At 40.2% G+C, this 16,573-nt stretch overlaps 1 protein-coding gene across 1 annotated transcript in view; it reads right to left on the reverse strand.

Moving 5' to 3' along the window:
- Positions 1-5,476: 5,476 nt before the first annotated feature.
- Positions 5,477-16,573, reverse strand: part of CUL4A (cullin 4A) — a 52,734-nt gene continuing 41,637 nt past the window's right edge. Inside the window, exons 16-20 of the mRNA XM_087435817.1 lie at positions 15,955-16,068; positions 14,015-14,120; positions 13,662-13,834; positions 8,766-8,918; positions 5,477-7,106 (exon numbers count right to left, since the gene is read on the reverse strand). Coding sequence (XP_087291943.1) covers positions 7,011-7,106; positions 8,766-8,918; positions 13,662-13,834; positions 14,015-14,120; positions 15,955-16,068 — 642 coding nt within the window. The 3' untranslated portion in view covers positions 5,477-7,010. The remainder of the gene's footprint in view (positions 7,107-8,765; positions 8,919-13,661; positions 13,835-14,014; positions 14,121-15,954; positions 16,069-16,573) is intronic.

Genomic DNA, 16,573 nt, shown 5'->3' on the forward strand with positions numbered 1-16,573 from the left:
TCTTTTGGAGAGGGCCTTTTTTTTTTTTTTTAATTAAGCACTGAGGACATTATTTAAAATAATGCCACTGAGAGTATCTTTGATACACGTCTTGTTCACACCTCTGATAATTTCATTTTGGTAGATTCCTTGAAATACCTAAACCATGGTAGTCTTCCTTTTAGAAGTTTATGAAAAAGGAAGCCTCTCACAAAAAAAGAACCAAAACTTTTACTTTCTTAGAAAGCAGATTAATAGTTTGAAGTCATTTGCAGCACAAGAAATTGTGAAATTTCAGGTATGCTCACATTTCCAATTACACACTCACCTGGTCGCTGTCTGTGAACCCTGCGGTCTGAGGTGGTGCTCACTAGGGCTTGTGCTTGTTTGAGAAATTAAATGTGATTAACCAGAGCCTTTTCCTAACAGTGGAAGACACAGAGTGGGAACCGAAACCTGCACGAAGCCACCTCACTGTTTGTAACTCGTGATTATAACTCAGGGGAAGGGGTGGATTTCACAATGGTTCTGTGCTGCCAGTGCAACACAGAAGTTAGCAGCAATAGGCGGGTGTGTCAAATCCTTGTTCAAATTTTGGCTGAGAAGACTGTAATGAAAAGTGAGAATGCAGAAGATCTTCAGTCGAGTGCTTCAACTCAGACATGTAGGGTGGCGGTATGTGTTGTGAGGCTACATGGTAGTTATTAGTCATCAGTTACTCTGGCTGTTGTCTGTTCTTGCTTAATAAAAGTCTAAGATAGAAGATAGAAACATTAAGAAAGATCACATGGCCATGATTCCAACTAAAAACAAGCCTCGATTAAGGAACCAATGTTTTTTGTCTTTTAGTTTCTGTTTACTATTTACTATTTGGCCCTTTACAGAAAAAGTTTACGAACCCTGCCCTACACATGAGGGAAGAAAAAAGAACTTTAAAATTTTGATTTAGTGCCCTCAGAGTTTCAAGAAGATATTTTAGCCATAAAAAACAAAAACAAAAAACCCAAAAAACAATCTACCATTAAAATTGAGTAAACAGAAAACAAGAAATGATAATCTGGTATAGAGGCCACTGCCAGAAAAACTAACCAGAAACAAAAATGGAACAGTGTACTGTGGGGGCGGGGAGGGGGGAGACCAAGGACTGTGGTTTTAGTTATAAGATCTTCTGTCCTATTTGCTTAAAACAAATTCCTCTTAAAGAAAGTGAGAGCAAAAAAGCTGGAGGGGAAGATGCGATGCAGGAAGTTAATTGCAGAACATTTCCCAGAACAGAAGGAAGTCACGAGTCTTCTGAGGAAGAAGATTCACTGAGTCCTAGTGGACAAGTGAAAATGGGCTCAGATCTGGACACATTCTAGTGAAATAGAAAAACTCAGGAATAGAAGATTTCAAAAGTTTCATTTAAAATAAAAAACAGGTTAGTTACAAAATGACTTTAGAGCTGGAAGCTAGAAGACTATAGAGCAATGCCTTCAGAGTTCTGAGGAAAACGATTTTTAACCTATAATTTTATATGCAGCCAAACTATTAAGCATAAGTGCAAAATAAATCAGACAAGCAAGGATTCAGAAAGGTTGTCTCCCGTGCACTCTCTCTGAGAAAATCATCTAAGGATCTACTTTAGTAAAACAAATCAGGAAAATAAGTAAAAGGAAGACTGGGATTCAAGAAGGTGTGAACCTAAACAGGAACGGAAAGAAAGGTAATTCCGGGATCACAGCTGTGTGGCAGATCTGGAAAGCACATAGTCTGAATGAAAACAGAATATCAGAGGGTTCTGAGAAAAATGTCTTTAGGAAGAAATTGGATTCGTGCAAATAGCATAATAAGAAAATTGCTGATCTTAGCGATAAGACAAAGACGTGTTTCCTTTGCCAACAATAGCAATTAAAAACTCCAGGAAAAACAGAAAGCTGGACGGGAATGCCACAGTCCAAATGTAAAGCAAGTTAAGACATGACGTGAATTTTGAGCATTTGATGGGGTAGGGAAGAAAACTTGTTTGTCTCTGAGCTGCAGTGGTAGAGAATTACATTTCACTCTTTAGGCTAGACACACTCCTTGGTTCTAGGATGAATTATAATATAAAAAATGAGGGGCTGGCCCAGTGGCATTGTGGTTAAGTTCACATGTCCTGCTTTGGCGGCCAGGGGTTTGCTGGTTCAACTCCTGGGCACAAACCTACTCACCGCTCATCAAGTCATGATGAGGCAGCCTCCCACATAGAAGAGCTACAACTCTACAACTAGGATATACAACTATGTACTGGGGCTTTGGGGAGAAAAAAGAAAAAAAGAGGAAGATTGGCAACAGATGTTAGCTCAGGGCCAATTTTCCCCAAAAAGAAAATAAAAATAAAAAATAAATTGACCTTATAAAAAATATATATATAAAATGAGTTAACTTTTAGACAAAACATACAAAGTTTAACTATTAATATAAATATATAAACAAAAGTAATCTGACAAGAGCTGTCAGAAATTGGAAGAAAGAAGAGGGGGAGAAATCATGGGGAAAAATATAGGCTCTAATTTTCTCATTTTCATAGTAGAGATTCTTGAGAAACAGTAAATTCATGGATCAAGAAAATGGAGGTTTCAGTATATTATTTACAATAAAGGTAAATATGAAAGAACTAAAAATGATACAATTGACTAGACTGGGAGGAAGAGAGGAGCTGGGAAGTGGATTTCCTTTGGGTTGGCTGATTCCTTGTCTTTTATGGTAGGGATAGGATGCTGTAGGATATGGTAGATGGAGCCCTTTTGTTTTTCTTAACACTTTCTGATTAATTTTATTTACATTGTTTTGACAAAAATTCAAAAGTACAGAAGGGTATGCAATGAAAAGTTTCCCTCTTACTCCTGTTCCCAGCCTTGCAGAATCCCCCTGGAGGGACAGCTGTCACTGTCCTGTTCTTTCCTGCTCTTGTTCACACACAGTGGTAGTGCTGTAGCACCATTGCACTCTTCTATACCTTTCTTTTCTCACATCACAGCATGTCTTGACATTGGCACCGTATCAGTGTCTAGATGTCATTTTGGTTAAAGCTTCCGGAACATAGCATCATACACATGTGGACAGACATCACTTAACCAGTGCTGTTGATGGACATTTAGGATGTTTTCCTAGATGTGCTGTTACAGTACCAGAAATCATTCCACGTGTGGCAGTGTGTCATAGGATAATTGCCTAGAAATGGAATTTATTGGGTCAAAGGTATGGGCATTTTTGAATTTAAAATATATTGTGAGTTTATGTGAGAGACCATCATCCCCCATGGAGGGGAAAGCCCGCTAGGTCTGATTCCACCGTGCTCTGTGTCTGTGCTGACCTTCCACGAGGAGGCCCACATTTGTGCCAGGTGTTCCTGATACAGAGCGTTCCTCTTCCCCACCAGAGTTCTAGACCAAGGATGGCCCAGGGCCTCTTCAGTTCTTACAGGGAGCTGGGCCGTGCAGTCTTGTCTCTCCTTCCAAACTCCTCAGAGAGTTACTTCTGCCCTGGGGAAGTGAACGGAGGGGACAAAGACCAGGGTTGTTGGCCAGCAGAGCCCCATCCCCGTCCTGAAGCTCCACCTCCTTCCTCTACCCAAAACCTGTCCTGAGGACCCTGCTTTCCCTACAGCCCAGTACGGGGCGGCTGTACTGTCTCTGGTCTCCTCTGCCCTGGGCCTGGAGATGGGGAGGGGCTCCTCTGCCGCCACAGGTCATTGTTTCCCCTCCCTTGAGCCCCAGCTTCTCTGAAGCACATACCAAGGGCCGTGACCTTCCCCCACGTGGCAGTCACCTCCAGGCCCTTGGTCACTGCCTGTCACCCACTGTTGATTCCCTACGCTGCTCCCGTCACTGCTTGAACCCATCCAGTCCCTGTCCCAGCTTTGATCTCACTTCAGCCCCCTCCTCTATCCCCAGGCCTTGTAATGGCCACAGCCGCACAGGGAGTGCTGACCCATTTCCCCTTCTTCAAGGGGCTGCTTCCAGGATCCTTGTCAGAACCAGCACTCCTCACACTCAGACCCCCAAGGACAGACCTGGCTTTAGCCTTCAACTGCTCCCACTCCTGCCTGCATCCAGACGCTGGCCGCAGGGCCTCCCCTGTCCCCATCCCCTCCCAGGTCAGTAAGCCTCTCTACGGGATGACGCCCAAACACTTGCAAAGTTGCTGAAAAGGCTTATCTCAAAACGACCCCTTGGACTCCACTCCTGCTCCAGCTGTACAACACTCCTTTCCTTGACATCATGGTCTGCTCTCCCTCTATCTCCTCTGCTCCCTCTATCTCCTCTGTTCCCGCTCTCTTAACAACTCACCTCACAGGCCCTCGGTCTCGTGTGTTGACTTGTAGTTCTGGGCACACTAAAATAATTAGTACCGTCTCATTTTTATCCACAAGTTTCCCAGTCTTTTTTTTAACTTTCCCCATGTAGATTTTTAAGAATGTCACGTATCATTCTCTTTTTTAAAAAAGGATCTTAATTCATGATTAGACTTTTTTCCACTCTGAGATTTAAAAAAAATGTATGTTTTCTTATATTTATGATTTCATTTTTTTAACACAAATCTTTGACCACTTGGAACTTATGTTGGTATGAAAAATTAGTACAATCTGTTTGCTTTTCTCAAGGTGGCAACCCAAATTTTCCCAACATTTGTTGAAAAGTCTCCCTTTCCCTGATGACATGTCCTTTACAGGACACCACATTCCTGTATATTTCGTTTATTTGTTACTCAATTGCTTTATCCAGAGATCAGGTGATGTGTGTGCCCACAGATGCTGTTTGAGTCACGACCTGTTTGTTCTGATGGGTTTTAAACAATTTCTGGCCATTCTCTCCCATTTGCTTTCCTGTTTTAACTTTAGAATCGCCTTGTCTCTCTGTGTTTTGAAGTAGGATGTTTGATATCTTAAGATAGTGCATCAATAAATGTTAAAAATAGCCCACACCTTTCACTTGTTCAGGTTTTCTTCATGTTTCCAAGTCATTTTAAAATGCTTTTCATATATTTTCTTGTTTGTCACTAGGTTATTTTATCCTTTTCTGTTGCTATTGAAAAAATGACCTTCCATTATATTTTGACTTTCCTGTAAATTTTGTGTTCAGTTAAAAAGTTAGTGAATTCTTTTTTTAGCCATAGCTCTGCAGTTGCTTCTCTTAGATTTTCTGGGTACACCATCATTCATCTGTAAATAACTGTACTTTTTTCTTAAGTGCCTTTTCCTTTTCAATCAATTTCCTCTACACTATTTGTTTTACCACATTAACTATAATAAAACATTAAAGGAAACTGATAAGAAATGGCTAGAAATAAACACAACGAGAGGCAGCATACGTTGCTCTTGCTCACCATGGAGTCAGAGACAGGTCTGTGATGCTGTTCTGCCGGGTGCTGGTTTGTGGTGGAGGACCGGAAAGAACCACCACCTGAGAGGGTAGCCCCTCTGCTGTACTAGTAATGGATTTTAAGTTGCTGAAGAGTTATGAAGAATGTGTAGTTTGCATACCACAAAGTTTTATTAATGTAATTTTAAGGCCAGTTAAACTAATTTTATTCAGAGTAAGTCTACATTAAATTACAATATTAATAATCTCTAGAGACAATGAACTTAAAATATAAGAAGTAGAAATCTATTTGGTCTTTTATAGACCACATATTATAGAACTCACAAATGAAAATTTACAAATATAGAAATAATGATGATACTTAAAGAGTGAGGATTTTCATATGGAAACCCAACCCATAAGATGTCATATTTTAAACACGCATGTTTCAAAAAGGGAGAATCTTTTAATAATTTAGCACAAAATCAAATTATATAAACTTGGTATATTCCAGAAAATATTGCTTTAAACACTTATACCATGATCAAAATTCCTTTGGTAGCTTTTAATCAAAATGAAACATGCTATTATGTAAAATATAAAGTACTTTTAAATGTTATCACAAAAGTATCTTTGTTATAGTTACCATACTAACATCATCATCTGCTGTTCAACCTCACCTATACATATACAACATGAAACCAGGTGCCAACAAAATCCTTTTAATCTTTCGACAAAATAACCTCTGCTTCACATATCAAGACTTTAAGTCTCCTATAAAACTTTTTACAGTGGCTACAGCACAGAGAACAGTGACTGTCCCTGTGCATAACTGTAAAAGCAAAACCAAACCTTATTACGGCAATCATACAAATACTGCAATTTAAAAAAATCAAACAGCAGTTACCCCGATGCAAAAAACAGGGACTGCTAGACTCAATCTTAGAATGGTAAACACAAACACCCCATCCCCCAAACCCTAAACAGAAATTTCACAAATAACTCAGCAGAAATGAAACAAAGATGCTCCTGGGTTCACTGCATCAGACACATCAGACCCGACGTCCTCTTGGCACATCAGAGATCTCACTGAGAAACCTCATTACAGAAAAATCAGTCATCAAGTGTAAAACTTTTTGAAAATAAATGTAACAAACAGATGCCAGTATTTAGGCTGCATAATCGAACAGCCAGTTTTGAACACTGACTGTTTCTTCCTAACCAATTAAGGGCTCTCGTTTTCAATCTAAGTGTTCATCAACTAAGATAGCTTGTCTTCAGGAATACCTAAGTAATCTTAGTAGCTAAAGAATGCAGCATGGAGGGTCTTTTTAATTGTGCATTCATGATCACACATAAAAACAAACCAAACTTTCGGCTTTTTGCCACAAGAACAACACCTTACAAAGGAACCTCTTTTAACCAATATCTTCTTGTCCAATCTCCAAGTCATTCTGCACAGAGCAATAGAAACCATTTAAACGCCAAAAAGAACAAGAGGAAGAACTGGAGGGAAAAAGATACATATGGCATTTGCAGATCCTTAAGCCTTGTGAAGGGTGGTGCAGGAATCATCTCCTTTCCTTCTAATTCAAAAGCCTCTGTGCTGGCTCCATCCCAGCAAGTCCTGGAAACAGCACAGCAGGGCTTCACTGCTCTGAAGATACATTCTAGTGTCTCGCTGAGAGCAAACAGCCAGCTGGGGCATCAGGCCACGTAGTGGTACTGGTTCGGATTGTCTTTGTCTCTCTCCATATAGTCTCTGTCTATAAGGGATTCAATTCTCTTTTTCAAGTCTCCAGGCTAAAAGAGAAAAACAAATCCCCCCAGTTATAGTGGTATTAAATTTACACACATAGGGGAATATAATATACCATGAAGTATGTGATATAATCAGGTACATACATTGCATATATAATTATATAAATATTTACATATAAATTATTTATACTTATAAAATGAATAGAATAAAACTCCCTACTTCAAAGAAAATCTTAACATGATCTCTTGATCAAATGCTTCCATGTGAATTTACTGTCAGAGCAGGGCTTCCTGTGAGAAATGCGAAACTTGTGAAATGTGAATACATCATTTATGATCACTAATGAGCACATTTGCATGCCAGGTCCTATTAGGTAATGCATTTTTGTTTGAAAGGGACATCTGATAATGTCTCAGGGTATTTTCATCCTTTGTAAGGACATTTCTCTCAAAGTACTGTATTTTATTATTACACATGATATATATATATATATGCTTTATACAGCATAACCACAGATTCTGAGCATTCCTTTGCTAAAAGTAGATGACTGAATTGACACGTCTGCCCAGGAAGGGTGCCTCCAGCTCTGCTGTGCTAGGAAGCATGCCTATGCTGACATTTATGAGCAGGCTTCTCCCTCTGTGAGGGTACGCTTTTCCAAACAGCATGACATTCTATTCAGTGATAGATCATACGTCTTACAAGATGTGGCTGAAACCCAATTACCTATCAAAGCACATCTAGGGGCAGTGGCCAGCAGTACACCTTACTCGCTATTTAGTCTTTTGTTTAACTGCCAGGCCTCACATCTGCAAAATCAGCACTGGCCCTGGCTCGTGGCAGCAAAGAACGGTGTATGCAGCAGCATTTCATGACCACACAGAGCATGACAGAGCACATGTCGCCTCAGGAGAGTACAGGAGCCCAGTGTTGGCTGAGGTAAGCTGGCACTCCCACCAGCCACTTCCATGTCAACTCACTGGTCCACCTCACCCTGACTCCCTTGGTGAAGAGGGAGGGTCAGCTGCTCTTCTGTCAGACTGAACAACATGGGATAAGGGAACTTCCACCCCAAAAGCACATGCAACAGGTTTAGTCACTGAGTCTCACACATTCTAGGTGGATACGTACGCTTTAAAGTGTTCTTCATGATGTTTCCTTAACTTACCTGTGTCCACATACAGCCAGGACAGTAACTTAATCCAGGAAATACACATGGACCAAAAGGTTTTAGGGTGGACTTTCTTATGCAACAGCATCGAGGAAATACTACTGAGGTAAAAAATGCTTTCCTGCTTGTAAAATGCTGAGTCAATTAGTTGTTAGTATGATTTCCTTAAAATCTTGTGATATAACCTGAACTGCTGCAACTATGAGAAAAAAATGCGTCCAGATTTCCATGTAGTACCTCCTCTTCCCTTCTTGAACATATAAGCAGGTTCAGCATCCCTGCAAGTGGGAGTTTTAGGTATTTATCATTCCTACAATGGTGATGAAGAACATGTGGGATAAAGTCCCTACTATCATCACTTACCAGTTTTTCTACACTTAGTGTGTGCACAAAGGTAAATTTTTGTAGCAAATGATCACTTACAATGTAGGACAAATGGTGATTTTGAAGGTACTGAGAATTGAACATGCTTTTGTCAACTTAAGTTTGGTACAATAATACAAGTTTCATTAAGCTAATATACATTTACCTTTACTGGAAATTTCAGCTGATTATACAATTCAGAAACCAGAAGGTTATGACCAAGAGTCTTTCTCATCTTCATTATTCTGACAATGGCAGCATCAATCTGATATTGTCTGTCCTGAAACACTCTCTCAGTGGTGCTGACTTGTTCTTCAACCTGCATGAAAAAGAAAAAAGTGAAGTGTAGAGATATATTTCAGTATTAATTACTTCATATTGTTGAGTTTGGTGAGAAACTTTTTTTTTTTTTGAGGAAGATTGGCCCTGCGCTAACATCCATTGCCAATCTTCGTTCTTCTTTTTTCTCCCCAAAGCTCCAGTACATAGTTGTGTATCATAGTTGTAGAGTTGCAGCTCTTCTATGTAGGATGTCGCCTCAGCACGGCTTGATGAGCAGTGAGTAGGTCTGTGCCCAGGATCTGAACCAGCGAACCCCGGGCTGCTGAAGCGGATGGAACATGTGAACTTAACCGCTATGCCACCGGGCCTGCTGCAGGTGAGGAACTTCTGATGCAAAGAAAGGCCAAACTTTGGATGAATCCTGTTGTTATGCATTTTTATTTGTTCTAGTAAAAGCTAATTTCTCAAGAAGAGTGCAACTTCAGTAACAAAACTTGAAAAAGAATTTAGGAAGATGTATTTCCTTTTTTTTAATAATTTTTTTTTTTTTTTTGAGGAAGATCAGCCCTGAGCTAACATCCACGCCAATCCTCCTCTTTTTGCTGAGGAAGACAGGCTCTGAGCTAACATCTATTGCCAATCCTCCTCCTTTTTTCTCCCCAAAGCCCCAGTAGATAGTTGTATGTCATAGTTGCCCATCCTTCTAGTTGCTGTATGTGGGACGCGGCCTCAGCATGGCCGGAGAAGTGGTGCGTTGGTGTGCGCCCGGGATCCGAACCCGGGCCGCCAGTAGCAGAGCGCGAGCACTTAACCGCCAAGCTATGGGGCCGGCCCCGGAAGTTGTATTTCCTTTATAAAAATGCTGCAAAACCCCTATATAAACCCTATATAATCCTGGATTAACAGAAAACCTACTAATGTAACTGAGATCATCACAATCATTTCAAGGTTAGATTGTATGATCATTATTTATTTATTTATTTATTTTTTGTGAGGAAGATCAGCCCTGAGCTAACATCCATGCTAATCCTCCTCTTTTTGCTGAGGAAGACCGGCTCTGAGCTAACATCTATTGCCAATCCTCCTCCTTTTTTTCCCCAAAGCCCCGGTAGATAGTTGTATGTCATAGTTGCACATCCTTCTGGTTGCTGTATGCGGGACGCGGCCTTAGCATGGACAGAGAAGCACTGTGTCAGTGCGCACCCAGGATCCGAACCCAGGCCACCAGCAGCGGAGCGCGCGCACTTAACCACTAAGCCACGGGGCCGGCCCTGTATGATCATCTTGATAGATGCTGCAAAACATGATAAAACTGAAAATTTATTTTTGATTTAAAACAAACTTTAGTATGTAAGGAATAATTAAGAAAAAAAAAAGAACCTGAACATGCTATAAGAGCTGTTATCAGAAACAAATAGCAAATCCTGGTAACAACTTCATGTTAGTTAAATAGCTGCCTAATGGGGGCCTGCAGATCAAAGGGGGCGGGGGAGAGGTAGGTCTGTGCATGTAGGTTAGGTAAGTATGTTTCAGGAAGGAAGAATCCAAACTTTCATCATATTTCCAAAGGGATCCATGACCCAAAAAAGGTTAATGTTCCCCATACTAGAGATGAAAAATTAATCAGGAAGAGAAGGGAAAGCCTAGTAGCAGTGCTATTTCTTAAAAGTATTATTTTAGATGCTCTAGCTATGCAATAAAAGCACAAACTAAAGAGGTATACTGAAAAGGAGCAGACACATGATCATTATTTGTAGATGAGCTGCAAAATCGAAAATCAGCTAAAAAACCACCAAAGCCAAGGAGAGTTTTGTGAAGTGGCTGGATACAAGATAAATACACAAAGATCAATAGTGCTAGTATCTATATACCAGCAATAACTAGCTACACGTGTAAAGAGAGAAGATCCCTTTACAGGGTGCCAGCATCTCACCAGCCCTTCAGGCTGAAACCCTTCAGTGCCTTTGCAAACCCTTCCTAAGTCTCCCCAGTCTCTGTGGGACCTGGCTCAGCTCCCCCTTGGGTGGGAGAACCTTCTCTGACCCACAGCATTTGACTGGGCGTTCCTATACTTCTCCATCATAACTTTTACCTCACTTGTAACAAGTTCATCAGCACGTGGTCACCTGGCACCTGTCTGCTGGACAAGGTTAAAAGCTCCTTGAAACAGAGACTTACTCTTTATTGCTAACAGCTGAATCCTCAGGGCTTCACAGAGGACCCGGCCCACAGTAGGTGCCTAATAAGTTATTTGCTGAACTATCAAATAAGAAATATGCAAGACTTATAGACCACTCTGAGGAAGAGATTTATACATATTCATATATATATATATATATATATAGACATGTATGAATCAGAATATTTAGTATGATAAAGATGAAAACTTCAAATTAATTTAAGGCACTCTGAATAAAATAGTCAATGTTCTTATTTGGAGGGGAAATGACATAAAATTATTCTCATGTTTGTTGGCAGAATAAATTTATAGGAATAGGTACGTTAATTAAAAGGATTTGGGTGCTAGCTATGAAACAGATCAATAGAATTTGTAGTACAGAATTGAGAAACTGACCCATAATATGTGAATATGACATATAATAAAGGTGATAATTCAAGTAAGTTGTCAGAGAATGGTATTTTCAATTCAGTTTTGGAATAGAGAGGGTGGTTAGATTGCTTTTTTATACTAAAGTGATTTCTACATTGCTCAAAGCAAGATTTAAATGTAAAAACTACTAGAAAAATACAGGTAAATATTTTTTTAAATTTTGGATTAAAGGAAGGTCTTTCTGACCCCAAGTCAGAAACCATAAAGGATAAGACTACATTTGAGAACTTAAAAATTTTCATGTGGGGAAACAACCCTCTCAAAACAAAAAAATTATCTGTTACAAATGACAAAGGGTCAATCTCCTTAGTATACAGAAAACATCTAATTAATCAGAGAAAGAATATTCTGATAAATATACCAGTGACTTGAACAATTAATCAAAAAGAGAAAAATATAAATGGCTAACCATAAAAGAGAAGCACCAGCATTTATAAAGTGCTTGGCCAAGTTTTATAAACATTTTTCATTAATTCTCAAAACCTGAGGTAGTGTTATGCCTATTTTAAAAGATGAAGAATTGAGGACCGGAAAGATTACGTAATTCATATAAGCTACTAAATCGCAGAGTTATAGAAATTCAAACTAAAATGGCAACGAACTATTTTCGTGCCTATGAAAACAAAGTGGGCAAAGGGCAAGTGTGGGGAGGGCAGGCACGTCTGTGAGACTGCAAACTGCAATCTAGTAAAATCCGGCAGACTTTAATGTGCAAAAGAGTGGTCAAGGTAACAAAAGTACACATGACCCAGCCATTCCAGGGTGAGGGTCTTATACTAAAGAAACAGGCACACAGGAATGTTTGTACCAGGATGTTTACTGTGACCTTATTTCCAGGAGGGACAAATGGAAACAACCTAAATGCCTTTCAACAAGGGCGCTGCCAGGCTCCTGCGGATTCACATGACAGATTACTCTGCCCCTATTAAAAACCAAGTCCTGACATGGAAAGAGGCCCATGACGAAGAATAAGAACAGGTTATACAACCGTACACATAAATGGCATATAGAGAGCAATCCCATTTAAAAAAGAAAGGTTTATAATATGTACATCACAGAAAAAAGCTGCAGTGGAAGTAGTGGTTATCTCTAGGAGAAAGAGACAACAGATAGCCCCACTTTGAAATTATAACTCCAAAATTTTACACATTTAATAATCACTCCATTATAAACTCCTAATAGCAAAAAGATGGATCACAGGATATGTGCATTTATCTTCAACAGAAACATCAAATTACTCACTAAAAAAGCTCTACCAATCCAAACATCTTTTAAAAAATAAAAACATGAAAAAGAATGCCTGTTTTCCCATATACTTGCCAACGCTGGATATTATCAAACTTTTAAACATTTCCAAAATTGATAGATGAAAAATGGAATATTAATTTGAATTTAAAAAATTACTATCGGGAGTGAACGTCTCATATATTTATTGGTCTTTTGTATTTCTTTTTGTGTAATCTGAACATATTTTCTGACAGGGCTACATGTGAACACCTCTCGGTAAGTGAAGCAATCACTGTCCACTGCTGGAGGTAGAGAAAGCATTTGTGATACCACCTCGGATCAATTAAAGCTGTCCTGTATTGTCCGACTTGACCTCACTCCTCACTCACTCACATGCACAGGCAGGGCAGCTGGACACTGTTATATAAGTGGGCGCCAGAGGTGCAGGGGCTTCTGCATTAGGAAGGGCCTAACAGCAGTGGTCCAGAACCTGCTCTGGACACCTGACACGTGAATCTACTCAAAGCTACAGACGCTCCAGCTGTACACGGATCACAGATACGACATCAGTGGGCCCACGACACCCACACGCCCACCGCTTCCACCCCAGGACCCTGCCTGAGGCCGAGCTGAGAGAACAGCTTAAATGTGCTGTACAAAAATAAAAAGATAAGTCCCTGGTTTTGGAAATGACACGCACTCCATGCTAATAGAATCTGATATAGGAAGATCTGACTTATCACACTATTTTTGTGACTAGGAATGACAACTATTAAATGCACTTCCTTCTGATTATCATTCCTATTGTGAATGTAAAGTTAATGAAAGCTATTTTGATACTTTAGAAATACGCTTCAGAACCCTACAGTCAAGAAACTACTATAAAAACTAACGATTCTTGGGTGAATACCCTGTAAGTAAAAAGAGAAAGTTTATACATACGGTTTCCTTCATCTGAATTTGATTGATCTTTATTCGAAACAACTTGTGCTTGAATTCTCCATTAAAAATGAATTTGTCTCCATCTTCTACCTCCTTTCCTTTGGGACTTTTAATCAGAACTCGTGCTTTGCCACAGGCCAGGGACTGTAATGTTCTTCGCAATTCACTGTCCTCTGAATGGGGAGAACGTTTGGGCACAAGTCAGTTAGAATGAACTAGACACCTGACAACAAAGAAACCATGCCCTCAAGCGTGTCCAGCAGAGACCACGTCTACAGCTTCTCTTAAATGAATGAGTGTTCTAAAGACAAGGACACTCAGAAGCGGCACGCTCATGAAGACGGTTTTCATACCTATCCCAGTGGCTGTTTTTATTTCTTCGAAGCTGAATTCATCCCCTTCGTTGAACATGAGAAGCACCAGCGTCTGGAAGAGGGACACCTGGAACTCCTTCTTTCCCTTAAAGGAAACAGACAACGGCATGTGAAGCTGTGTGCACAACCTTTGCAACATTTTAGGAGGCTTCTTTTTTCTCTCAAACTTTGTGGGGGGCGTGAGAAATTACTAATTAGCCACCAAATTAGAAAAAATTAAGTTACTGATTATACAAGAATAAAATGACTCGCACTTAAAAATTCTTTGTTTGAGGGGCCAGCCTGGTGGCCTGGTGGTTAAGACTATGCACTCTCCTTCAGTGGCTGAGGGTTTGCACGTTCGCATCCCGGGCATGGACCTACACACTGCTCATCAAGCCATGCTGTGGCAGCGTCCCACATACAAAATAGAGGAAGATGGGCACAGACGTTAGTTCAGGATCAATCTTCCTCACCAAAAAAAATAAATAAAAATAAATTCTTCTCTTGAAATATTCTTTAAAGCAGTAAAAAAGTGCTTCAGTAAATCATGTTGAACAGAAGGTATTATTGTTACTTAAAGTCAGACATTGCTGATACAGATCTAACAGTGCCCTTCTATGCTATTTCTAGCCTGCCAAGGTCCTCTTAATGGCAGTGGGAATGCTCCTGGAGTGAGTGGACGGAGCAGAAGGCACAGTGACAAAACTGCATGAAAGGGGAAGCTGGCAGAAGATCCAGCCAACACCTTTGCTAAAAGAAGAGTGACAGAATAAGCAGCACACGCATCATCACAAACTCTCGGCCCAGCTTCCCGCTCTATGTGCCTGTGATGCACATGAGCAACACAAGCCTGGCCTTGGGCCTCACATGATTCCCCGCTTCTATTCAGAGTCCCCACGGCAAAGACTGGCCACACGTGGCTCGTTCTGTGTGGAGGAGTACTGCGGGGATGAGGGAGTATCCTGCAGGAAAGCCCCATCCTCAGGCCCTGCCACGGCAGGTGAGAACTGCAGTCCTGCAAGCATTCTGCAGAGGTTCAATTCTGAAGCCTGCCAATAAGGCGGGGTGTGGAATTTAACTCTCATAATACCTTGAAGAATAGTATGTGTGGTTTATGTGTATCATCCTGCACAATAACACACAACGAAATATGATACGTATAATTTATATATAATTGTGTATATATGTATATACAGTTTATATGATAATGTATAGAGGTAATGTATTACAATAGCTAGCAAAATAGGAATTTTGAAATTTTTTTGCTTAGTATTCATAATTGAATTTTATTTACAAAATTGAAGTTCAACGCAAATATGAAGGGACTGTTTTGTGACATGCTTCTTTCACTTATCAATACATTGTATGCATTTTCCCCTTAAATGATCACGTTTAACAGTAGACTGCAATGAGCACTCTTATCCATCCATTTAGGAAAATGTCTTATTACCATGAATTCCCAGAAGTGTAACTACTGTAACAACACATGTGGTTCTACAGGTTTTGAGATGCACTGCCAAAATGCCCTTCTTGAAGCTCACGCACTCCCTCCAGCAGTGGGGGCGAGAGCTGCTGTTTCTTTCCATTTTAGCCTTTATCAATTCCGCAGTCCAACAGTGGCATTTTATTGCATTTCAATTTGTAGCCCTTTGCTGGGCAGAGAAGTGGAGCATGTTCTCATCAATTTTCTAATCTTCCTTTTATGAGTTGCTTCTTCACATCCTTTGCTCTTTATTCAATTAGGTAAATGCCTATTTTTATGGACTGGAATATTAATCCTTCAACTGTTTAATTTTATTGACCTAGAAAAGCCAGTGCTGAGCTATCTAGAATAATCTTTTCCTTTCTTTGCTACCAAAGTTCAATCACAATTTAAAAAAATTCTATTAACATACTTACAAAAAATAAAAAATAAATGAAAGAGACCAAGAACTTACTTCCTTAAACTCTGCTTTTAAAACAGCATGCCCCAATGTAGTTTGCCACTGAAGTTTTCGACCACTGTGCTTTCCGAGATAAAATGTCTTAAACACTTCCTGAAGTTTAACCATCTGTCAATCACAGGAAAACAACAAATTTAATTACGCTAAACACACTGTTCAATTGATAAAGTTTTTACTATTTTGCACAACTGAAAAGATCAGTTCTATACCCTGACATTTATTTTTCTGGATTCTACTACCTGTGAAAATGTCCACCATGCTAGGACGCTGGGGTTTCCCCTCACACACAGATAATGATTGAACTGGTATTTAACATACAGACAGGTTGCATCCTGCAGTCTGCACACCCCGCCCCAGGCTCCCCTGGCCAGTGGCATATATAACGAAGACCACAGAGGCCATCCTTGGATGGAGATGCTGTCTGCAGGCCCGGCTGTCCCCTGCCAGGTCTTAGCTCAGGCTCTGACTGACTCCTACTGCTCCCAGGGCCTTGGCTGCCTCACTGGTGAACCCAGCCACGACAAGGCCCCTGCACCATGCTGCTGTGAGGCATGATGTCCGACACTTGGGACAGTGCATGCACAACATGAGCTAGCCATTATTTTCACTGTTC

This window comes from Ceratotherium simum, chromosome 10, assembly GCF_057802395.1.
Source record: "Ceratotherium simum simum isolate JZ-2026a chromosome 10, ASM5780239v1, whole genome shotgun sequence".
NCBI lineage: Eukaryota > Metazoa > Chordata > Mammalia > Perissodactyla > Rhinocerotidae > Ceratotherium > Ceratotherium simum.